The following is a 25,889-nucleotide window of genomic DNA, read 5'->3' as shown; positions in this document are numbered from 1 at the left end:
TATTCTTCGATGAAGATTACAGAAACGTATATTTTAACGTGGTATGACTAAAAACACGTGGAAAGAACAAACAGAAAAATACCTAGACAACTAAAATTCAGTATTCAAAATTATTTTTTCAAATTACAAAGAGATCCGGACCTGCACTCCCTCACTTAACAGTTTTTTATGCTCTCCACAGAAATGCTGTCACCGCTTCTAATGAACACAAAATCCTAGAGACTGCAAAAGGGCCACTTGATCTATCGCTCGTTTTTTAAAATATTTTTGTAAAAAGAAATTGCGGAAAAGATATTTTACATCAGTATATGGAAACGAGTTTAAACATCATTTACTCATTCGTAAAATCGTCAACTGGCCAACAAGGAACTGATAATATTAAACAAATGGCAAATACTCAATTCTCTAAGAGCGCGCTTCACAAACTAATTCTGATTATATCATAGCTCAAACAAACTGAGATATCTAACTCGGATACCCCCACGACATTCCCATCCTCCAAACCTACAGGTAAAGCTACTAGTAGTGAATGGGGATGGTATAGGGTCTATGGGACTTATCATTAAAAATACCCTTGGGAACATATAGGGTCTATGTAAATTTAACATGGAGAAAAATCGTGGGAACATATAGGGTCTATGAGAATTAACATGGCCAAAAACCCTGGGACAATATAGGGTCTATGTAAATTTAACATGGCCAAAAAACCCCTGGGACTGTATAGGGTCTATGTAAAATTGAAATAGGGAGGGTCCCTATTTTTTTTTAAAAAAATAAAAAATAAAATAAAAAATAAAATAAAAAAGGGGTAGGCAATTCAAAGGCTATCTCTTTTCGAGAAATATGGGGGCCCTGAAAAGGGCCTTTGGTTTATGTTAATATGCCCTTAACATAAAGGGCATTTGCGACATCTTCTTGTCCTCAAACTTCGTCTTACAGCAGGGCCATACATCAGAGTCCTCTTGAGGCAACCTTGTCTCTCTATATAGACTCTTCTTATCCACAGGCTGCTGCTGGTCCTGTGGACAACGGTCCACTTGGATCGGACATACATGAGCATGTCCGTCCTGAACATCATTGTTGACACAAGGGTTGAAGATTCAACGTCGGTCCACATGTTGAGGCTCCGAGAATAGGTGAATCAATGCATTGAACGGCGCTTATTTATAGGTACAGGAAGGATTGAAACGGATTGAGTTCATTTACCAATCCGAACACGCGTTACAGAATTCAGTCAGCTCGCATCCAATCCGAAGATAGCAGTCTGTGACGTCACGTAGTCTATATAGATTCGCTAGCGCTTGTGTGCAGTCAATCTATGCGACAGTGATTCAACATGACGGAAACTCAGAAAACGATCCATTGGGGTGCACCAGCAGGGGAGACTGCCCAAGGGAACTCGGACTTACTTTCAGAAGAGGTGAATTGGGATTTTGTGGATTTTCTCTCCTCGCAAGAATTTGTTCCGGAACCTTCGTTACCTTCTTCATTACCGCAAGTGGAGAATTTTAGACAGAGACAGAAAGAAGAATTGGAGAAATTTATACAACGACAAAAGGAAGCGGAACAGGCTTTTCTCCTACAGCAACAGCAACAAGAAGAAGAGGTAAGAAAAAGACAACAGCAACAACAGCAAGAAGAAGTAGCAGCAAAGAAACAAGAGGGTGAAAATCAAACGGTCACGGTACTGTTGGACACTTTAGCGGAGTTAAGAAGTCTGAAACAAATGTATCAGACTTCTTTATCACGACCGAAGAGAATACGACCTTCCCGAGCTAAACACGTCAACCCTGTGACTAAGCCTACCGTACCACCCTTAGTGATTTCAACCCAATCACTATCATCATCATCAACATTACGCAGTCCAGAAGTAGGCCTTGGCCGTGGCAAAGGCATAAGGCAGTTAAAGTTGATTGCTTAAACTCACCCCTACATCATAAAGAGAAAAAGGCCCTTTTCAGGGCCACCCACATTTCTCGAAAAGAAATACAATTTCAATTTGCCAATAACTCAAAAATAAACCCCACCCATTTTACCCTTATAGTACGTGTCTGTGTATGAGTGCGTGAGTGTACGTTCTTATTTTAAAATCAAAACTCAAAGACACTTACCTTATATCATTCATTTATTCTTTTATCCATTTTTTTACAATCCAATTCACAATTCACAACACAACACTTTAATAAAAAGTTCATTGACTTCTTCTTTCTCCTTGTTTAGTCTCTCTGTTTTTTGAATTTCTTCACCGTCTTTTCCTCATTTTCTTCCCTTCTTCTTTTCTTCTTCTCCTGTTTCTTTGCCTCTTGTAAATAGAATTGTCTTTTTTCTTCCTCTTCTTCCTCTGAAGAATCCCTCTCTTCTTCCGAAGAATCCCTCTCTTCTTCTGAAGAATCCTTTTCTTCTGACTCCTCTTGTTTCTTTTTTGGGCAATCTGGAGACCAATGTCCTTTTTCTTTACAATAATAACAGGTATCTTGACTTTTGTCTTTTTTAGTCCCTGTTTTTGTTCTTTTTTGACGGTCTGGACACTCTGAAGACCAATGCCCTTTCTTCTGACAGATATAGCAAGTATCTTGACTTTTATCTCGAAAGGAAGGAGAGTAGTCCGTAGGCTGGTCTGAAGAGAATTTTCTAATGACCCCTCGCAAAGCTCTGACGAAACGTTCCATCTGGTTAGTCTCTTCCATCGTTGTACTCGGCTTGAGAGTGAAATGAATAGTGAAAGGATACGACACACACCCTTTTATATACGCTGGTCTGCTATGACTATAAAGTAGCTCATGGTGTTTGAACTTGAGTCATTTGACTTTTTGCTTTCAAGATGAAACGATCCCATTCATTCGAGAAGAAAGAAGAAGAAGAAAGTAAGAGGCAGAAACGTGATCTATCGCCTCGAACCAGGGCTGAAATCTTGGCACAAATTCATGCCAGTGATTTTGAAGAGGACATGAGTGAACCAGAATTTGAAACCTCTAAACCAAGTTCACCACCCTTAGTCAACCCTGAAAAATACTATTCCATTCGAGAGACGGAAAAGCGCTCCTCTAGAAAATTTAGAACCACGGCTTACAAATACACGGTGAAGTTTAAAGATTTCAAGTCCGAAGTACCGTTAGAGAAAGCAGAAGGGTTCATCACCGGAGTGTGGGATTCTCTGCTCACTGCACTCAAGCGACAATGTCAACCCAAAGAAGACGATCGCTTGAGACTTTCCATACAACACGACGGTTTGAAATCCCCTGTTTGGATCGAGTTTAGCACCCCTGCAGAATTGACCGCTTCCAAAGTCATGGACAAGATTCAACACGTGCAACAATCTAATGACCAGTTTGACATCACCGATGGAAAAGCCACATTGGACATGACCCACGTCTCTCCTCCTCAAGGGACCGGACGCAAAAAGATGTTATTGGTGAACGACCTTCGCAGCATTAAGCGTAGCCTTGTCCGAATTCACAATCGTCATGACCAGATGTGTTTAGCCCGTGCCATCGTGGTGGGACGAACCTATGCCAACAAGAACGACACGGTAGAATGGAAAAGAGACTGGGAGAACATTCGACAATCGGACCGAGCCAAACAACGAAGTGAAGCAGAACTCCTGTTACGACAAGCTGGACTGTCCAAAGACACACCCTGTGGCATTCCTGAGATGCAAAAATTGCAAGATGCCCTAGCTCCACGATACACCTTGAAAGTGCACCCTCAAGAAGTGCGCGGGTCTTTGTTGTTTCGAGGGCAAGACTTTAAGGACGGAAAATACATTCATGTTTATCATCACGATGAACATTTCGATACCATTACCAATATCACTGGATTCCTGGGATACGGTTATTACTGTGAGAAATGTGACTATGGTTATAATAATCGAGAGCAACACAAGCATTGTGGATGGAAATGCTCAGGATGTTTGGCCTCTTCACCCTGTCTGAGCGAAGAACCAGTGCCTTGTTCAACTTGTCTGCGCACGTTTGTCAGCCCTACCTGTTACCAACAACATCTGAAAACGCAAGGTTCACAGAAGAAATGTGCTTGTCAACTCCTGAGATTGTGCCCTACGTGTGAACAAGTCATACGTACCAATAGTACCAAGGCACACGTATGTCGAGGAAAGAAAAAATGTCACATTTGTCACCACATCGTGGACTTGGAACACCAATGTTACGTGCAAAAATACCAACCCCCACCAGAGAAAGAGGACGGTCACAAGAAGAAAGGCAATTTCATTTTTTTCGATTTCGAATGCATGCAAGAGACTGGCATTCACATTCCTAATTTCTGCGTGGCTCATCGAGCGTGCGAGAAGTGCATTCAAGAACCTATCTTCAGTCATTGCCCTCACTGCAGCAAGATTCCTGGAGGGCGTGAAAAAATCTTTCGGGGACCGAACACGTTAGCCGATTTTGCCCAATGGGTCTTAGACCCCGTCGACAAGACGTGGAGCCAAGAGGACATCGAACGTTACGGAGATTGTCATCGCCATGCCACAGTGATGGCTCACAATTTCTCCGGATACGATGGACAGTTTCTTTTGAGGTACTATACGGAACAAGGCACCGAACGTCCTAAAGTGACTTTGAACGGAGCCAAAATCATTTTCATGCAAGTGGGACAAGTACAGTTTAAAGATTCGATGAGCTATTTGGCCATGCCTTTGAGTCGAATGCCTAAAACGTTTGGAATGACAGAAATGGCTAAAGGGTACTTTCCACACTTTTTCAATACGGAAGCCAATCAACACGCCGTTCTACCCCATTTACCTGAGGCTCACTATTACGACCCCGACAACATGCGTACCGAACAACGAGAAGCTTTCTACGCTTGGTACCAGGCTCACGCCTCGGACCCTTTCGACTTTCAGGAAGAAATGTTAAAGTATTGTCGTTCCGACGTGGACATTTTACGACGTTGCTGTGGAAAATTTCGAGAACTGTTCATGGAACACGGAGGGGTCGATCCTTTGAAAGAAGCTTGCACCATTGCCAAAGCGTGTTCCTTAGTGTATCGACAACGATTCATGCCTGAAAACACCGTGGCTGTCATCAGTCCTCAAACGACCCACTTTGTCAAACGTCAATACTCGGTCAAAGCCCTACGTTGGTTACATTACTTGTGCGACAAGGAAGACAAGTGGATTCAGCATGCCCGCAACGGAGGGGGGAAAAGACCATCGGAACGTATTCGGTCGATGGCTGGGACTTAGAAAACCCCAAGATCGTGCACGAGTTTAACGGTTGCTTATTTCACGGATGTCCCGTCTGTTACCCTGACCGTGGCACTAAAAATCAGTTTTTGCAACGAACCATGGAAGACTTGTACCAGGACACTTGTCAGCGGCGCCTAAAGTTAGAACAGCAAGGATACCAAGTGGTGGAAATGTGGGAACACGAGTACGATCACCGTATGAAAACCGATCCCGAGTTTAAACGCCTCGTGGAAAGTTACCAGTTCATGGACCCGCTGAACCCGAGGGATAGTTTGTACGGAGGAAGGACCAATGCCACCTGTTTGCTGTACCAAGCCGACGAAGAGAAAGGAGAAGAAATCAAATACTTGGACGTGTGTTCGCTGTATCCCTACGTGTGCAAATATTGTCGCTTTCCCGTAGGGCACCCGCAATTGTTCACGGAACACATCGACCTGAAAAACATTCGACAATACGAAGGCTTGATCAAGTGTAAAGTTTTGCCTCCCACGAACCTATACCATCCCGTCTTACCTCACCATTGTCAAGGCAAACTGATGTTACCATTGTGCCGTACTTGTGCCGAAACGTGCAACCAAGACCAACCTTGTCAGCACACCCAGGAAGAACGTGCCTTGACGGGAACCTGGGTCAGCGTAGAATTGTTCAAAGCTCTGGACATGGGATACCAACTGTTAGAAGTGTACGAAATTTGCCACTTTCCCAAGACACAACAATACCACAAGGGTGATCCCAGTCAGAAAGGAATTTTCGCCGACTACGTGGATGCCTTTTTGAAACTGAAGCAAGAAGCCAGCGGCTATCCTTCCTGGTGTCACACTCCCGAAGACCAAATAAAATTCAAAGAGAAATACTACGAACAAGAAGGCATCACTTTAGACCACATCGAGAAAAACGAAGGCAGGCGATCGTTTGCCAAAGTGATGTTAAATTGCTTGTGGGGTAAAATGGCACAACGACCGTGTTTACCCAAGACGGAATATTTGACATAACCTTCCCGCTACTTCCAGATGATTCACGACAAAACCAAATACATGAAACACGTGGACGTCGTTCGAGAGAATTTGATCTTGGTCAATTACGAAGAAGATCTGGACTTTGTACAAGACGACCCTTTTGGAAATGTCATCATTGCGGCTTACGTGACAGCCCATACTCGCTTAAAATTGTACGAAGCTTTAGAACTGTTAGGGGAACGCGTCCTGTACTTTGACACGGACAGTTGCATTTACATCCATCACCCGATTCAACATCACCCTAACATCGAAGGAGACCGTTTAGGAGCCTGGACAGACGAGCGTCCCGACGACAAGATTCTAAGTTTCGTCAGTGGCGGTCCCAAAAATTACGGCTACGAATACCGTGACAAACAAGGAGAAGTGCACACGACGTGCAAAGTGAAAGGACTGACTCTGAATTATCGTACCAGTCGTGTGGTCAACTTTGGGGTATTGAAAGAAGCCTTGCAATCGGGAGAGGATGGAAACTTTAAAGTGACCACCTATCAACCGAACAAGATTGTACGTTTACCCACTCACCACATCGTCAGTCGACCCTTGGAAAAAGTCTATCAAATTGTATACCAGAAGCGAGTGCGACTTCCCAATCATTTCACCTTACCGTATGGTCACGTCGGTATTGGTCTGTATATAAAAAAGGAACCCTAGCCAAGATCGATAGTTCATTGTGACTACCAAGACCGAGCGAACAAGATGAATACTTTGAAAGAGGCATCGTTCCAGTTTGGGGATTGTAAAAAAGTTGTATCTTCCTCTAGTGTGACTAATATTGGATGGATAAGACCCATGCATTGCGACGGAAAATGTCCGGAAGGAAACTGCGATTGTCCATGTGGTTACCATTGTAATTGCGTAACGGAGTTTGCAGACGAGTGCGATTGTGAGCCTTGCGATGGGTACGATGCTGTACGTTGTGACCTGAGCGATGCCGTAAAGCATCATGGGAACTTTGTTCTCACTACCCCTGTCATGGAAAGTGATGCTGTGCGTGTCAAACCTGAGGGATGCGAAAGCGATGCCGCTCGTCCTCTTAGACATTTTACCGGGTTTAAAGGGGAATGTTCACCTTCACGTCTACCTCCCTACGGATGTCATCCAGCCCTGAGCAAACTCCTGTTCCTGTCACCCAACCCTCATCGAAACGAACCTGTGAAAAACGAATATTCGTTTCCTGTGCGTTTGTCGGAATACTGCGACTTTGAAAATCGTCTTCAATCGTTCAAAGGAAAATGGCCTAAATATCTGGAAGGACCGACCCCCGAAGAATTAGCCAGAGCCGGATTTTTCTACTTGGGCGAAGGAGATAAAGTCAAGTGCTTCAGTTGCGGTGTGTCACCTCACCACTGGGAACCGCAAGATTCGGCCTACGTAGAACATGCTCGATGGTCACCGAATTGTCATTACTTACCCTTAGTGGGACCGAGACATTGAAGTAACTTACCATGTCGTTGACGAAGAAGAAACCAGATTGGTCAGGAGTCAAATGTTGGACATCACCCAGATCAGTATTTAAACTTCATTTCAAAAACGATATTGAATCATTACCTAAAGAACTACAAGAGAAGATTTACAAGGAAGTTTGGCAGGGGTTTGCCAGAGTGAAATCTCAATGGGTCACTGTAGAACTTTTGTGTCGAGAAATTCATAAGAGGAAAGTGAAAAAAGTCAACCAGTGTGTTAGATTTCTTTGGGTCAAGGGTGCATTCCTCCTATTGTATCGCTTTAGACCGTTTACATCAAAAGAGTTCAGTGACATTCTTGGACGTTACCCTGAATGGCAGTGGTCAGAAATTACTCACTATGTGGATTACTTTTGTGAATTGTACGGACTGACCTATTCATGAATACTTTACAAGAGAACATTCGTGCTTTGCCTGTGGAGTTGAGAGAAAGGATTTACCGAGAGCTGGTCAAAATACAAGTGAAACGTAAAGAACAATTGCATCCGATACGTCACCAGATCTTTAACCACTGGTACCTGAATGGTATAAGAGAACTGATTCGTCAGAAATTCTTTCAATGGTCAGACATTGTTCAAAACTTTGAGATCGCTAATGATCGACATGTTCATGATTATGGTTACTTCGAGATTCACCTAGTGCAACGCATTGAGGAAGACAAGTTAAAGGATTACCAACATTTGTTACGTGGAATCTACTTAGCGGAAGAGGAAACTTCTAAACGAACTCTGACGTTTCGGTTACAGTATGCAAGATTTAGATTCCCTACTGGAGAACGAAGATCTCTGGCTAGAAAGTACGTGTATTGCATCCGAAAAAAAGAGAATATAAAAACAGGCTGCCATGCCACGGTTTATGTCATATGTCATCCAACAGATTCCGTGGAAGGAACTCAATGACCATATTCAAACCGTGGATCATTACCATCAATTATTACAAGAACTGTATCCATTCAATTTGGGACGACAAGTGGTGTGTGTCTTAGTGACTTGTTTTCTGGGATTTCGTTTACCAGCCGATTCTTTGTGGACTCTTTACGATCAGTACTTACCACCTCCATGGCCTTAAATGGTCACGAAAAACTCCTTTTGCTCAAAGCCTTGCGGTTTCATCTGGATACTTCTCGACCTCAACAGGAAAAAAAGATTCGTCAACTTTTAGCTACCCAAGACGTGTATGACGATGTGTGTGTAGCTTGTGACTTACATCCCCATTGGACAGATGTCCGTGCCTGGAAAGAATGGGGTTTTGAGGCTTGGACCCAAGAAGTGGCCCAGTATGCACGAGAGTTGTTCAAGGAAAAAAGTTACTTTTCAACCCGTGTTAGTGACGGTGCCAGAAGAACCCGTCACCCAGGACAGGACTGTCGTGGACAGGCCTGAAAGACCCTTTCGGGAGGACACTTGTGTGACCTTACCCCCTACTATAGAACTGGTTAGAACATTACCCAAAACATGTTGTACAGACACTATTGTTTATTCCACGTTCATAGTTATCATGTGCCTTTTATTGTTGTACTTAAGCCTTTGGCTTTTATGAATTTTTGTCTTTCGTATTCATGTTTGAAAAAAAAACATTCAATAAACGTGTTCTGAAAAAGTATATAAACTCTTGTCTTGTTTGTTTTTGTGTCACAAGTGACATTTCTCACACCATGGCTACCTCTGCTGTCTCTGCTCCCTCTTCCTCTACTGTCAAAGTCATCGACGAACACTTAGATCGTGCCAGTTGGGAGGCTTTGTATCTTCGCCATCCCTTTAACATGCTCATTGCTGGACCTAGCGGTTCAGGCAAAACCGAATTCGTCAAACGTTTGATCGAACATAAACATCATTTGATCGATCGGCCACCTCAACGGATCGTGTGGTGTTACAAAGAGTGGCAATCGGCGTACAACCTCTTGCGAGAAAGTCAAGGCGATTCCATCGTGTTTGTGGAAGGCATTCCTAAAGAAGACGACGGCATCGTCTCTGACTCCCGTCAAACCCATTTGGTCATTTTCGACGACATGTTAGGAGAAGACGAAGAAGAAATTAAATTGTGGTTCACGCGCAATGGGCATCACCGTAATGCCAGTGTCGTTTACATCACCCAAAATTTGTTTCAACAAAGTAAAGCCCATCGCACCATCAGTCTCAATGCTCATTACGTGGTCTTGTTTAAAAGCCCTCGAGATAAATCGCAAGTGCAAGTCTTAGCCAAACAGTTAGGAACGCCTTGGCTGACTCAGGCGTACGACGATGCCACTCAAACACCACACGCCTATTTACTCGTCGATTTGAAACCTACGACCCCCGAGGATTTGCGATTTCGTACCCACTTGTTTCACCACTGGTGCCAAGACGGAGGGCCTGTCCTGTACACGTCTCCGTCCTCGACTTCATTTCACTCCCCATGAAAAAATCTTTAAAAACCTCAGACCCTTTTTCGTCTGTCTCACACAGTGTGAACATGACGTCCCTTCAGTCGCATCTTCCCGTCAAATTGATTCGTGCCTTGTATGGCATCAGTCGAGAAAAAGACCCACAAACACGAGCTCGTGTCTTAGAAGCTAGTCTCAAAGAAGTCTTACGATGGTTCACGGTGACGGCACGTCAATTACTCCAAGGAATCATTCAGATTCCTCATCAAACCAAACGCTTTTTCGATCGAAACAAAGTCGCATTGGTCCAACTGGCCGATCCCCGCATCGACACTGAAACCAAAAAACAAATCATTTTGAAACCTGGAGGGAGCGGTACTTTAGGAGGGGTCATCATTCGCTCACTCTTAAGATGGGATCCTAATGCCCCCAAAGGTATCCCCAAGACAAAAGTCCAACGAAGCCCCAAGAAGAAAAAGAAAAAGACCAGGTCCCCAAGAAGAATAACTTCTCCAGTGGCAGGACCCTCCTCTTACCAGACACCACCACCCCGGAAAAAGAAAAGAAGCCCCCGGAAAAAGAAACAGAGAAAAAGTCCTCAGAAAAAGAAAAGTCCACAGAAGAAAACTAGTCGCAAGAGAGGCACTTCGGCCAGGACGCAACCTTACACTCGCAAACCACGACCTGCCACAGCGGTGACTGCGTCTCCGGCAGCCTCACGTTTATCCACTTCTCCGTTGATGTCACCAGGAACTGAAGAGTACTTGGAGACGTTGATCACACCAAGAACTTCTCCGTTGATGACCCCCAAAAGAACTTCCCCAGTGGCAGGACCCTCCAATTTAGTGGCAGTGGCTGCTGCTCACAAAGTACCTTCTCCCAAAATCAAAGTCCATGAAAGATCGGGCATGTTACAAAGTTTACTGGATTTGTCCAAGCAAGAACTGGCTCGATTTAGTCCGTTACGTACCCCTGCACGACGTGTCATGCCTGTCCTCAAACTGATACGCCGTAAAGATAATCAGTGGCGACGCGTTCCAGTATAAAAAAGGCCTGTGACCGAGTAGGGTATCAGTGTTTTTTAGGTGCTCCTAAAGACTCAAAGATGTCACCCTCCAGAAAACCCCAAGGAAAGAAAAGGAAAGGACTGCCACCACGTTTAGCCAGACACGGGGACCTGTTATCTGTCCTGTCCAAAGCTTCTCCACCCCTACGAAAAAAACTCATTCAAACGGCCTCCAAAGAGGTCATCGATACCGTGTGCGAATGTTGTTTGAACGTTTTGAAAGGCACGATCCCTTTGTCCAAACACCAGAAACAATGCTTAAGCAAACATCGTCACGTTCTTCGCCAAATGGTTCAAAAGAAAATTCCCATTCGTCAAAAAAAGAAGATGTTAGTGCAACGTGGAGGCATTTTGCCTCTCTTGCTAGGCCCAATACTGAAAGGAGTCTTGGGAACCATGTTGGGAGGACTGGTGGGAGCAAGATAAAAAGGCCTTCGAAAGTCCCAAGATCTCAGAATCGACCCCTGACAACCCCATGGAAGGACGAAAACTAGCTTTAGTGCCTTACAAACGATGGATGGAATACCATCGGTGGCAAGAACAACGCACCCCGCATTTACCTCCCAATCCCAATTTGAGCGAGATGTCCCAGTTACAACACGAATTGCAGTCCTTGATGGATCGCCAAGATTTGTCCGAAACAGAAAAATCGCAAAAGTACGGTCAACTCTTGCAACGACTGCAACTCTTTCACCAGAAAGCTTTAGACGAAACAGCTCTACCCACTCTGAAAGATTTTAAGACCTTGATGAAAAGTCCAGCACCATCACCAGTACCAGTACCAGTACCAGTACCACCAGTACCCGTGACCAAGACAGAAAAAGGAGAAGAAGAGGAAGGGTTTCAAACTCCACCAGAAAAAGTACGCAAGTTAACAACACCACCTACCTCCAGAATTCGATGGATTAAAAAGATGATGGCCACCCCTTCTTCCTCACAAGAGAAAAAGAAAGTGAAGACAGAAGTGAAGACAGAAGTGAAACAAGAACCGATATCCCCCGCTCAGACATCCTTCTCCTCTTCGACACCTATTGCTGGCCGCACACGCAAAGCCTTGCAATCCAAGAAAATACCCCAAGAGAAAAAGATTAGCCTCTTCCAAGAGTGGGTGCCTTATTAACACATCAACCAACACAAAAAAAATAAAAAATGGAAAAAGTCTTAGCCAGCATTTACTACGATCCCTCGCATCCTGCAGGTTACGCAGGAGTTCAAAAATTGTATCGTGCTGCCAAAACTCGACTGAAAAGTCTCCGTTTACCTCAAGTGCAACGATGGTTACAAGAACAAGCTACCTACACTTTACACAAACCCATTCGACGCAAGTTTGCCAGAAGTCGCACCCGAGTGGAAGGCATCGATCATCAATGGCAAGCCGATTTAGCCGATGTCTCTCATTTGGCCAGCTATAATAGCGGCTACAAATATTTGTTTTGTGTCATCGACGTCTTTTCCAAATTTGCCTGGGTCGTGCCCTTGACTTCCAAATCCAGCAGCGAGTTAGTGCGAGCCCTGCAACGGGTGTTGAAACAAAGCGGTCGTCACCCTCTTCGATGGCAAACGGACAAAGGCACCGAATTTCTAAACCAAGCTTTCCAAAAAGAATTAAAGAAACGTGACATTCATTTTTTTACCACCGAGAATCCCGAAACCAAAGCCAGCATCGTGGAACGTTTTCAACGCACTTTGAAAGAACGCATGTGGAAATATTTTACGCATCACCACACTCTGAAGTACATCGACATCTTACCACACCTGGTGCAAGCGTACAACCAATCTTACCATCGAAGCATCGGACGCGCCCCGCAGGACGTGACTCCCGACAACGAAGTGTTGGTGTTTGAACGCCTGTTCGGTACGTCCCCGACGAGGGCTGTCCCCAAGAAAAGTGGAGTGTTGGCCGTAGGAGATTGGGTGCGCATTGGCAAAACCAAACGCACTTTCGACAAAGGTTACTTACCTAACTGAACGACCGAATTGTTTCGCGTCACTGGACGAGTGCATGGCCGTCATCCTGCCGTCTATAAATTGGAAGACATGAACGGAGAAGTACTCAAAGGAACGTTTTATTTGCCCGAGTTACAACGTGTCACCAAAAAAGAAGACGACGTGTACGACATCGAAAGCATTCTCGAACGCAGAACCCGTAAAGTGGGCAAACGACGTGTCAAAGAAGTCAAAGTACGTTGGAAAGGATATCCACCCAGTTTCGATTCTTGGATCGACGCTTCGCAAGTCATCGACTATAAAAAGAAGAAGTGACCATCATGCCCTTTCACACAGCAGACGCAGCTACGTCGACCAGTCCTTCTTCACCCAGTTCTTCTGTGCAAGATTTACAAAAACAACCCTTGTGGGTGTGGTGTGGAGAACGTGTGCCTAAAACGCAAATCGTCTTTTTCTGCCAAATCTTCGTGGTGTATTGTGTCATCGGGGCAGCCATCGCCAATTTGAGTTTGCAACAAGGAGACAAACAATTGTGGACCATTTTATTGAGCAGTTGCATCGGTTACCTGCTTCCCAATCCCTCCCTGAAATTCTCCTCGAACGGGAACGTTGTGTCAAGTGCCAGTGCCAGTCACCACTCCAACCACAATCAGAACCCCATTTTGGGCGGAGACACGCCTCTGACGTCCATTAATAACCCCTCGGACAGCCACAGAACTCTGGAATTATGAGTCACCAAAACCAATTTTACTTAACCTTACCCAGTGACAGTTCCATGGAGGTGTTTCCCCACAACACGTTGTGCTGTTACACGGACAAATTACCTCAGACCATCCCCTTAGATCACGAAGCCCATTGGGAAGTGGCTTTAGTGGAAATGATTCACCCGACCCAAGTCCTCAATGTCCTTCCCAATCAAAATGTTTTTGATGTGGAAGTTCATGACGAACAATTGCAACAGTACTTGGATACCTATGGCAAATATGACAAGAAAACCCCTGGCACAAAAAATCAAAAGTACACCACCTATCACTTGTTCATTCCCCCAGGGTATTATTTTAGTGGTCAACATTTGGTGAGCACCATTACCTCCAGGTTTAATGTCGTGTTTCTGAAAGCTTTGGAAAGTGTCAAAAAAATGTGTCACCATGGAATACTACAAAACAGCTCGTCGCTTCTTGATGAAATTTGACGGGAGTAAAATCGTGTCCATTTTATTTTGTCCTGAATTGTTTGACATGTTGGGCGGAGACATGGACATGAGAATGGCCATGATGAAGAAAAACGAATCATCCATCGTTTACGACAACGAGTCTTTTAGCAAGTTATTTCGTGCCCCGGTAGAACTGAACCAAGGACTGAATTTGATGTTTGTGTACTCCGATGTGGTGGAGTACAACGTGGTGGGACACACCTCCGTACCGTTACTGCGTGTCATTCCTTTCAAAGTGGATTCTGCCACGAACGCTGACGAGGAAGGTGGAAACACTTACCACGTCCACCGCGAATTTGTCCATCCTCACTATTTGCCTGTCAGCAAGTCTTGTTTGGACACGGTCAACATTGCTATAAAAGGAGATTTGGGACAAAATATTTCATTCACCAAAGGAAAAGTCACGGTGAAACTCCATTTTCGAAAACGGTTCTCTCACGACTCGTAAGTCATGTATCCAGTGTACCGAGGGGTGGCTCGACAGCGAGGACACGGTTTAGGAGATATGTTAAAATCGGCCTTTCGTTCGGTGGCCCCGGTGTTGAAACCGATGGTGACACGCGGATTGCACGCCTTGAAAGATGCGGCACTGACGCAAGGCAAAGAATTTCTCCAAAATGTCATCATCGACAAACAAAACCCTAAAGAAGCCTTCATGAGGGCAGGCAAAAATGTCTTGCTGCAAACGGGTAAAGACATTTTGGGCCGACGAGACACACCTATAAATGCCCTGCACGCTACCGAGTCAGGCATTCAGCAAGGACAAGGCAGAAAGAGACGACGAAGAAAACACCCTTTCACCAGACTTCAAGCGAGAAAGGCCAAGAAAAGAAGAACCGTTCGAGACTTAGACGTTTTCGATTATTGAGAAAGAGAAAAAAATGATGCACCGAGAGTCTTGCGCTTGTTCCAAGACGGAACTGGACCTGTTTGCCATGCCCCCCACCATGATGACCATGCAAGAATCCCAGTGGGTGGAATTTCATCCCGTCTCCTCTTTGACGGAATCAGTTCCCATCGAGTTTGAAATCAAAGGACAACCCGAAGATTACATCGATCTGAATAGCAGTTACCTGTATTTGAAAGTGAAAGTGATCAAAACGGACAACACCAATCCAGGAGGCGATGCTAGAGTAGCTCCTGTCAACAATTTCATGCATTCCTTATTTAGCGAAGTGGACTTGTACTTGAATAACAAACTGGTCAGCAGCAGCATGGATACTTACCCATATCGTGCCTACTTGGAAAATCTCTTGACGTACGGAAAAGAAGCCAAGAATACTCATCTGGATGCTTGCGTGGTATGGAAACCTGACACAGCAGGTGTAGGCACGTTTAGCGACACAGTCCTGACAGAAGATGACAATCCTCACAATGTGGAGTTTAACGACCGTCGTAAGAAAATTCTGCAAGGGCGAAGTTTAGAACTGACGGATCGTTTGCATTTGGACATGTGGTTACAAGAAAAGTATTTGCTCAACGGGGTGGATATCCGTCTGAGACTGAATCGTAGCAGTGCCACTTTCCATTTGATGGCCCATGCCAACGAATACAAAACTATTATTCAAGAAGCCCGACTTTACGTGCGTCGTGTGGAAGTGTTACCTAAAGTGGGAAACGACGTCAGTCAGACGTTGAGCAGAACGACTGCCAAGTATCCGATACGACGCGTAGAAGTGAAAACGTTCACCATTCCTGCTGGACAGCGATCCATGATCGAAGATCATCTGTTCCAAGGACAGTTACCCAAACGTTTGATTGTTGGTATCGTCAGGAATTCAGCCTTCAACGGAACCCACGATCAAAATCCTTTTGAGTTTCAACATTACAATGTGTCCAAGATCGAAGTCAGTCGCGACGGCAAGACCTTGTGTACCCGACCCTTTGAGCCCAACTTTGGTGTCGCAAAGAATTATTTGAGATCGTACTTGTCCCTGTACGAAGCCACGGGACAGTTAGGAACCAACACCAGTCACGGTATTTCGTACGACGATTATGCAGGAGGCTATGCTTTGTGGGGTTTTGATTTCACTCCAGACCAAGGCAGCGACGAGGGACATTTCCACCCTATAAAATCACACCAGATTCGTGTGGAACTTCAGTTTGCAAATCCACCTCCAGATCACACAGTGAACGTCATCCTGTATGCAGAATTTGACAATACCATAGAAATCAACAGTTTGAGAGAAGTCATTCTAGATTACTAGAAGTCATGGAAGACTGCTATCCCTCTTTACCTAGTGGAGAAACTTTGGACATGAAATGTGAGGAGACTGTGGAAGAAGAAGAAGTGATCATAATGAAGTCGAGATGGCCAGAACAAGAAGCCCATTTAGTCTCCTGTTTTGCCAAACACTTGGTCGATAAAATGACGGAATTGATCAAGAAAAATTGCTATGGATGTCAAAACGATCATCCCAGTCAAATTCAACACGATAAATGCCTAATGTTAAGTCAAGAAGAAAAATTGGACGAGTATCTGGACGAAGCTTGGAGTCTCATCTCGAACAAAGACGTGTTGCACCAGTGGTATAAAGACTTGCGTGAACATTCTTGTCCACCATTAACCACTCAAGAGATCCATCGTATCGAAGCTCTCCTGAATCAGAGTGAGGAAACAGAACGAATAACCGTTTATTCGTCAGACATTTTCAAGCAAAAAGTCAGGATCGAATTGACGACTTATTATTACCTGTGAAGAAGAAAACACAAAACAATGGATACCTGGGAACTTTATTACCTTTTGAACCACAGTTCGTATACGGCTTCTTGGAATCCTGTCGTCTGTGCTAAAGATGAACTCCCTCATCGCAAACCTAAAGACCATCAAGCTTACGTGATCAACACAGACGACAGTCATCTCCCAGGAACCCACTGGGTAGCCGTCTACTTTCCTCAAGAAGGATGTGTGGAATATTTCGATTCGTACGGATTGCCCCCTTTGGAAGACGATATCATCGACTTTATGAGAAGAAATGCTCAGACTACCCGATTCAATAACGTGAAATTACAAGGCACAGATTCCTTGGTGTGTGGACAATATTGTGTGTATTTTCTGCATCATCGCAGCCTGGGCTATTCCTTAGAACATTTAGTGACTCATTTCGATCCTCGTTCTTCTGCTAGAAACGATGTGAAAGTAGATCGATGGTTTTGTGACCATTATGCTTATCTTTTGTCTCAAGCTAGGAAACGTAGTGTCCATCAATGGCCTAATGATTTCCAACAGTGGAAATCACAATTTCATTCACAACGTTGTCAGCCCTGTTTAAAGTAGATTGTCAATTGAGAAAAAAATGTTTGTGATTTGAAAAAAATTGTTTGATGTTATAGTGTTGGATTATTGTTAAAAAATGTTAGAGTTGTTGTTTAGTGTTAAGTGATTTTTGAATAAAAAATGTTGTGTTTTGAAAAAATGCTTTTGTCTTTTGTTTAGCTATAAGAATGTTGGATTGATGCTCTTTCATTTCTTACTATCCCTCTCATGAACGTTGCGGCTCGAAAAACCGTGTGGGGGATGTTTTCCTTCACGTCCGCGCTTTGACTTTAAGAACCGGTTTGTTCCCAGTCTAACCATCCATTGTCGACTCATCCTCCTACGAAGATGTGCTCCAAACTAGCTAAGCTCAACGAAGCCTACGTGAATTTGCATAGGGTCAGACACAGTCTGATACCGAAGCCAGAAGAAATAGAGAATGTGAGAATGTTAAAAATCACTGAAGACCTGATAGAAGAGCTCTTCAGAGAAGAAATGAACAGGGAAAAAGAAGAATGGACAGAGAAGTACAGACTTCAGAGACAGCAGCAACAGCAGCAACAGCAGCAACAACAGCAGCAACCTGAAGCTGACAGAGGCTTTGTCGATTGTCGTATCGACACCAAAGAGTTCTTCTTCTCTTTCCGAAGAAGCAGACCTATCGCCAGAAAGTCTATCCTCAGAGGACATCGCATTCTTAGAAACTAAAAAAGAATGCCATAGCAAAACAAAAAAAACAGCCCTTTTCAGGGCTACCCAATACTCTAGAAAAGAAATAACGATCCATTTGCCAATGTGTGTAGGTAGAGTAGTGTGAAAATAAACACTAACTCTTTTTTAAAAAAATGTCAGGGTATGTGTTTGTGTGTTTGTGTTTGTAAGTGCTCACGTAAGATGGTATGGATAGTAGATTAAAATGATGTTTGTTTTTTTTGGCTGTTAGAGGTGTATATTTGGGGTTAGATTGAATTGCTTTGCGTATGTGGATAGTCCATTGAAGTGATTTATAAAAAATTTTAAAATAGTGATGGGTAGCATAAAAAAGTGAGTGAGTGTTTCTTTTAGGTCCGCGCGTTGTTTTGGGTCATGATCTAGGTAAGATCAATTTTATGTTATTGGGGGATGTTTTCCATCACGTCCGCGCTTTCACTATAAATTGAAACTCGCTGGGCAGTCTAGCTACCCTTGTTGATTGATCAACACAGCCAGAAGAATGAATAGCAGAATAGTGAAACTGTTAGAACTCCAGATGCACCTGGAATATGCCAGGCGCATAGTAAACGAACTATCAGCGGAGGCTATCATAGAAGAAGCAAGAATGAAGAAAGAAGAGGAGGAGAGAAGAGAGAGGGAAGAAGAGGAAAAGAAAAGAGAAGAGAGGATGTCGTTCAATATTCCCGAGATAGAGGATTGGGGTGTTGAAGCGAATCATCCTCCCTCTGCGCTCCCCAGAAGAAAGGTGAAAGAAGACTGGGGAAGAAGATGCGTGTGTGGCGCAAGGCCAGGAAGGTGCAACCATTAGATAGGTGCATCTGGAGTTTAAAAAAAACCAACAGCCCTTTTCAGGGCTACCCAATACTCCAGAAAAGAAATAACGATCGAATTGCCATTGTGTGTAGGTAGAGTAGTGTGAATATAAACACTAACTCTTTATTAATAGTGGAAGTGTATGTGTTTGTGTGTTTGTGTTTGTAAGAGTTCTGGTATGTTTGTGTGAATAGTAGATTATAGGTTTTTTTTATTGTTTCTTAGCGCATGTGGAGAGTATAGTTTGGGTTTGATTATATGAAATGAGAAAAGTGGGGATGTTTTCTTTCACGTACGCGCGTTGATGGGTCATGATCTAGGTAAGATTAATTTTATGTTTTTAGGGGATGTTTTCCATCACGTCCGCGCTTTCACTATAATAACCCACCACGTTCGTCGTTCGAACCATTCTACGGAATAATAAAAACGAAGATGGTGGTTGCAAGTGACTTGTTCAACAATTTGGTACATATATACAACTGGATAATAGATGGTATCTATGTAGTGGAGAGACTGGAAAAAGAATGGAAGATAGCAGAGTACCTGGACTACGCTAAATGTCTAAACATAGCCAAAGAACTGATAGCAGGAATGATTGAAGAGGAGGAAAAAAGATTGAGAGGTATGATAAATCCCACCTATGTCAGAGTAGGAAGCCTAAAGGAAGCACTTGACAATGCAAGCAAAGTCAGGTGCTTTCTTGAAAAAATGTCACATGGGACAGAGTGCTCTTATGTGGAGAGAGGCCAGGAAAGACTGAGGAAAGGAGAGGAGTTGATGAGAAAAGTGATGGAGGTAGAAGTCAAGAAGATTAAAGAGAGATGGTATAAAGAAAGAAAAGAAGAAGAAAATAGAAAAAAAAGGGATGAATTTGAAAAACTGAACACAAACTGGATGAAAATCCAAGAGAAGTTCCGGGCCATGGGCCACCCGGACTGGCTGCCGGAAACAGAAAAGAAAAAGAAGAAAGGAATGATGGACAAAATAAGAGGATGGTGGAAGAAGTTAAGAAGTTAAAAGAAGAAGAAGAAAAACCCAAAGGCCCTTTTCAGGGCCCCCATATTTCTCGAAAAGAGATAGCCTTTCCATTGCCTACCCCTTTTTTATTTTGTTTTTATTTTTTTTTTTTAAAAAAAATAGAGACCCTCCTTATTTCAATTTAACATAGACCCTATACAGTCCCAGGGGTTTTTTGGCCATGTTAAATTTACATAGACCCTATATTGTCCCAGGGTTTTTGACCATGTTAATTCCCATAGACCCTATATTGTCCCACGATTTTTGTCCATGTTAATTCCCATAGACCCTATATGTTCCCACGATTTTTCTCCATGTTAAATTTACATAGACCCTATATGTTCCCAAGGGTATTTTTAATGATAAGTCCCATAGACCCTATACCATCCCCATTCACTACTGCTACTGTATGATTCAATTTAATGTGTGTATGTAGGTATGAGTGTAATTACGTGTGAATGTGTCCAACACTGAGGAGTTATTTGTAAATGTACGCTGCGTTTATATTTTAATATTCTATTATTATGGAAGAATTCACAAACCATTGGCTAATTGACATAGAACCAAATGAATTATCTTCAGAAATAATAATAATAATAATAATAATAATAATACTAATACTAATAATAATAATAATAATAATAGTAGTAGTAGTAGTAGTAGTAATAATAATAATAATAATAATAATAATAATAATAATTAATGGTATTATTATTATTATTACTACTACTACTAGTATTATTATTGTTATTATTATTATTATTATTATTATTATTATTATTATTATTATTATTATCATTATAGGAGCAGCATTGGCTCAGTGGTTAAGCTTATTGAACTTGTGACAAAAAGCATTGGTGTAGCAACAAAAAAATAATAAAAAATAGCCCCAGCCTGCGAAACATATTTTTGTGGAAATTTTCCAATAAAATTATTGTTTGGTGGGAATTCTGGGCCCCCACTGGGGGGGCCTGATGCCTCCCCTAAAGTTACGAGAGTAGTTTGAGCGGTTGCTACGCCACTGCCAAAAGGTTGCGTATTCAGTTTTCACCATTAGCTCAACCCAGATCGGCTACAGTCGTATGTCCTTCGACAAGACACTTGACTCTGTTAGTCTGAACGCAAAATAACCTTCAACGTTTTGATATGCCGTCAAAAACAAACCAAACGAAACCATTGCCGAATTCGGCATATCCACAGCTTTTCAGTAATGGCTACAGAGAAAATAAATAGTTTAATTTCGTTCAAGTGATTAAATTTTTAATCTTTATCAGGGAATTTTCTTTACTTTATCCACTAACTCAATTAACTAACATTTTGTTTAAAGGTTAATCATACATATATCACAGTCAGTTTTTGCGCATTAAGCGCCTTTGGTTTCGCATCAGATGAATAAATGTACAGAGCAAGTGTACAAAGAACATATTACACTTTTTCTCCACAGGCACTGCATATAAGTGACCACTATCCCATAGAATTCGCCATCGATGGCAAACGTAAGTACATTTATGTAAATGAGAGCTACATTCCATCTAACTGATTTCTTACATGTTCAACGTAAGTTCAGAGGCAGAACAAACATGTGTTGACAAAATCGACGCCAGGATACCTAAACAGCACAATCCTTAATGAATAATAAACTAGAGACTTACGATAAGTCACGCTATGGGTTGTTACGTAATACATTACGAATGTTCTGACGTATTTTTATTTTTAAAGGGATAGAGAATAACTGACACCAACAAAATTGAAAACAACAGGAGCTTTCGACATAATGCTCACCTGAATTGTACTTTTCTTGTGTAAGTTAACGGTATAATGAGTATCATAATTTCTATAAATTTTAATTGAAATCAGTTGACCCAGCTATATTTTGTGTTGTTTTTCTCCATTTTCAATTTAAAATGTGAACTATAAAATTACTGTCATATACGGTATTTTACAAGACTCAGCAAGCGAGGTCAACATTCCTAAAATAATTGCTGTTGTCTATTTAATGTGTTGTTACTCGTTCATTTTAAACGTTTTCTTGCATGTTATTGCTTTAATTGTTTTTACAGCCCCGGCTTCACTGTTCCTTCCTTTCTTTTTTCCAATTTGTACCACTTAGTTTCTAAATCTATTGGTTTTTTTTCTTCTCAGCAAATGCCTAAGTGCAGCTGTAAGTTACAACGTTGGGACCATCGCACTGAAGTTGAAAGCAGTGGAAAGAGATGATTTTGTTCTTATACATAACGAAACTTGATATCTTGGCTTTCAAGGCGGCATCTCTAAAGTCCCGACTGATGCGTTAACCAGCGGTATCTACTTGTTGTGTACCTATGGATACATAATTAAATTATTATTGCTTGCTAATCCTTATTCTTACGACAAATCTAAAGGTCCAAAGATTGACATAATCCCACAATCCCCCTTCATCCTTCAACCATGTGTCATGGTTTTTATGTCTAACATTTTATTCAACGTAAGTTTTATTGTCTGTGAGCGTCGACAATAGCAAAGAGAAAAGGTCAAGGTTACCGTATCCATGGGAATCAGCAGACGAAATATTAGGGAATTACAATTTGTCTTGTTACATAAGTTTGATAACGGTCTATCCTGGTTTGCCGTATTTTGTACGACATATGCAAAGAAAATGGACCTCAGGCTCTGGCGAGTCCTTTAAAAGACAATCCCTTTTTCCTTATCTGCCAATCCAATTATCTTCATGTCTCATACAAATTCAACTTCACTATATAACACATTACGAAAAGAGAAAAGGTGCTTATTATCGTTGCTATCACCATGTTTAGCATAGCCAAGGCAAGGAAGACAAAGACGATGACGAAGGCGTGCCTGATAATGACATCATCATTATTATCATAGTCAGAAAAGACATAACTAACTCTTAAGAGGTGGCCGAGTGGATAAGGCGATGGATTGCTAATCCATTGGTGTTAGCCAACCTGGGTTCAAACCCCATCCTCGTCGATAACATTTTATCTTGTTAAAAATAAATACTTGCATAATGATAGGAAATGCAAAGGCGGAAGATGAAACCAAGGAAAGGTGAAAGTTTAATACAGTGTATTTGTTTCGATCGCGTATTTGCACACTTATGTAGCATCATGTCCCACCCATTCACATTTTCCTGACACTAAACTCTTAATGCTGAGCGTCAAGCGAGGCAGCTGCTGCTAGGACCAGTTTTATGAGTATATGGGATGACTCGGTCGGGGTTCGAACCCGCGAGCTAGTGCATCCTAGCGGGCGCTCTTACCACTTATATCACTAGAGCAGTTTCTTTGAGAGAGAGGGGGGGGGGGGAGGGAGGGAGAGTACTAACTTAATATTTTTATACCATCAAAACCTGAACGTTCGTAAGGGCGAGTGCTTTCTGCTTGCCAATTCTAATTCTTTTAATTTCAATTTCATTTCCATTTGATCTTTTTGTATTTGCATTTCTCGTTCTTCTTACTGCATTTTAATTTGCATCACACTTTCTTCTTTCTGCATTTGCAATTTAAAATGCCGCTCTTCCCTTTCGCTGTCTCTTTCTTTTTAATTTGAATGTGAATTTCACTTTCTCTCTCTTATTTCTGAATTTGCATGGACAATTGTCTCTCTTTTTCCTCTTTTTCAATTTGCAATTGTTCCTTTTTCCTTTTTCTGATTTTGAATCTCCATCATTTTTTTGAAGTTGAAGTTTTAATAATTCTATTTCCATCTGGTTGTTTACTTTCAATCCCATTACTTTCATTTCTAATCCAGATGCAGGCTTACTATTTAAACTTAATGCACTTGTATAAAAATAGTCTTTTCCACCAAATATTGTATCAAACTATTTTTAATTTCTTGTTTTAATAAAGATGGTTTTACGTCTGAAAGAAACGTGGCTAGCAAGCTCCAACAACCCATCTTTCTTTAAACACTCCAACCCATTCCAGGGTCGGATTGGAAACAAAACTCTCCACCCTAGATCACATTTTGAAAGCTTTTCGGTTTCACTATATGAAATCACAAAACGAAGGACAAAAAAATAGAAACAAAATGAATTTAAATTTTGAAAACAAATTTTAATTTCTTTGAAATATTTATGAAATTCATATCCCGAAAGAGCTCTAAGTTTCCGTTACGATTCTAATAATACTAGTTTAGTCTAATGAGCACTTTGCAATTCAAGTGAATAATCCTAACAGATATCTCCTCTCATATTATCTAAAGACAGCATTAAATAATCTGTTGACTGATGTTACAACAAAATTATGATATAAGAACCCAAAATGGGAATTAAATTGCTCACTTTTCTCCTTATAAACCGTATTTTTTGCCTGCTCACTACGTGACATTTAGCAAATGCGCCGTATGATTGTATATGAGGAGAAAACTGAGCAAATTTGGGTGAAGCAGAAATGAACTCAATTTTGGACAAGGTCAAGTCTAACATACAATGTTACATTACAACAACATGTAATGAAATAAAATAAAATAAAACTAACAAACAAAGCAAATTAAATATACATAATAGACGATTTAATTTTGATAAACTTTTCAACGTCTTTTTTCTATATCCTATGTATTCTACATACGCTATTAATATCTTGCAATAGAATATATACCCGTGTACAAAATAGCTATGTAATATCTTCTTTATAGACAAGTCCTACAATATAAAGTCATGAACAAAAATGAAAACGAATATAGATATACATAACAATTTGATTTTCTATTTTTTTCGATATGAAGATCAGAAGAACACTGAATATACGTGAGAGTAACTTAGGAACACACGGTCCTGTTTACAGCATGGAAAAAGGAATTAGTAAATATATTTCGGAATGATACCTTTTCTTGTGTGAGGACTTTTTGACGATCTGTTAATAGTGTTATATGTGTACGACCCATACAATGAAAATGGACTTGAGGACGCCGACCAGGCTTCGACAAACGACGCATTTTTGAACTAGTCCAATCCAATGTCACACACAAATTAAATTCCTCGCTATATATTACAGCAGCAAAAAGTGATTATCCTCTTGGGTCTCCCTGTTCGTCGTTAATTTTGCTTATTGTGGAAAGAATTTGTACGTCATGAAGATATGATATAGATAAATAGTGAGGAGGAACTATCACGAGAAAGAGAGAGAAAAGAAGAAGCAAAGAAAGGGCAAATTACTATATTTAATAAGGTCTATCCGTCGGGATCTCTTATTTGTATTTTATCTTGTTTCTTTTAATAAGAAAAATCGGTACATATTACCTCAATAAAATAGGTTTTTTTCTCCTGTGCGAAAATCGTGCCTGTTGTCTAAGAATAAGCAGTCTACAGTAATAACAATCAGGGCATGCGTGCGTTTTGCTTTTCTGGACAACATTTAAGGCGATGGACTGCTACATTTCAAACTAACGTACATGCAATGCTTGCTTTACAGGAAGTAGCTCAATCAAAACGTGTAGATATATAACCTTTCTATATCTAACCGTTATTTATTTGCTACTGATGTCACGTGGCAATGACGATCATTTTGACAAATCTAATTATAGGTTTCTAAACATGCTATTGAATCATTCTTATTCGCCTCAATTCCTGCGAAATTTGATATTTGTAAGACAGATTTTTTCGCATTTTTAACTTAGTTTTTGACACTTTAATGAACTTACTGGGTTAAAAAAAATTTCAAGATAAAGTGATATACAACATATTGAGATGGAAATGAATATTTTAGTTTTCTTTATTTCCAATAGACATGATGTATTGCTAGGCAAAAATAACCAAACCCAATTCTAAGCTTAAACCATTGACTGATTAAATTTTACCTATCGTTGTAACATAAATT

At 41.6% G+C, this 25,889-nt stretch overlaps 1 protein-coding gene across 1 annotated transcript in view; it reads left to right on the top strand.

Annotated features, from left to right (window-relative positions):
• The window catches only part of LOC149791641 (deoxyribonuclease-1-like), a 48,009-nt gene extending 25,586 nt beyond the window's left edge, over window positions 1-22,423 (top strand). Inside the window, exons 8-9 of the mRNA XM_089969237.1 lie at window positions 21,518-21,569; window positions 22,216-22,423. Coding sequence (XP_089825363.1) covers window positions 21,518-21,569; window positions 22,216-22,226 — 63 coding nt within the window. The 3' untranslated portion in view covers window positions 22,227-22,423. The remainder of the gene's footprint in view (window positions 1-21,517; window positions 21,570-22,215) is intronic.
• Window positions 22,424-25,889: the final 3,466 nt, after the last annotated feature.

The sequence above is a fragment of the Sinohyriopsis cumingii genome, chromosome 9 (genome assembly GCF_028554795.1).
Source record: "Sinohyriopsis cumingii isolate HCF-2022 chromosome 9, ASM2855479v2, whole genome shotgun sequence".
Classification (NCBI taxonomy): Eukaryota; Metazoa; Mollusca; class Bivalvia; order Unionida; family Unionidae; genus Sinohyriopsis; species Sinohyriopsis cumingii.
The sequence above is the reverse complement of the archived record's forward strand: the minus strand, read 5'-3'. Positions and strand labels throughout refer to the sequence as shown.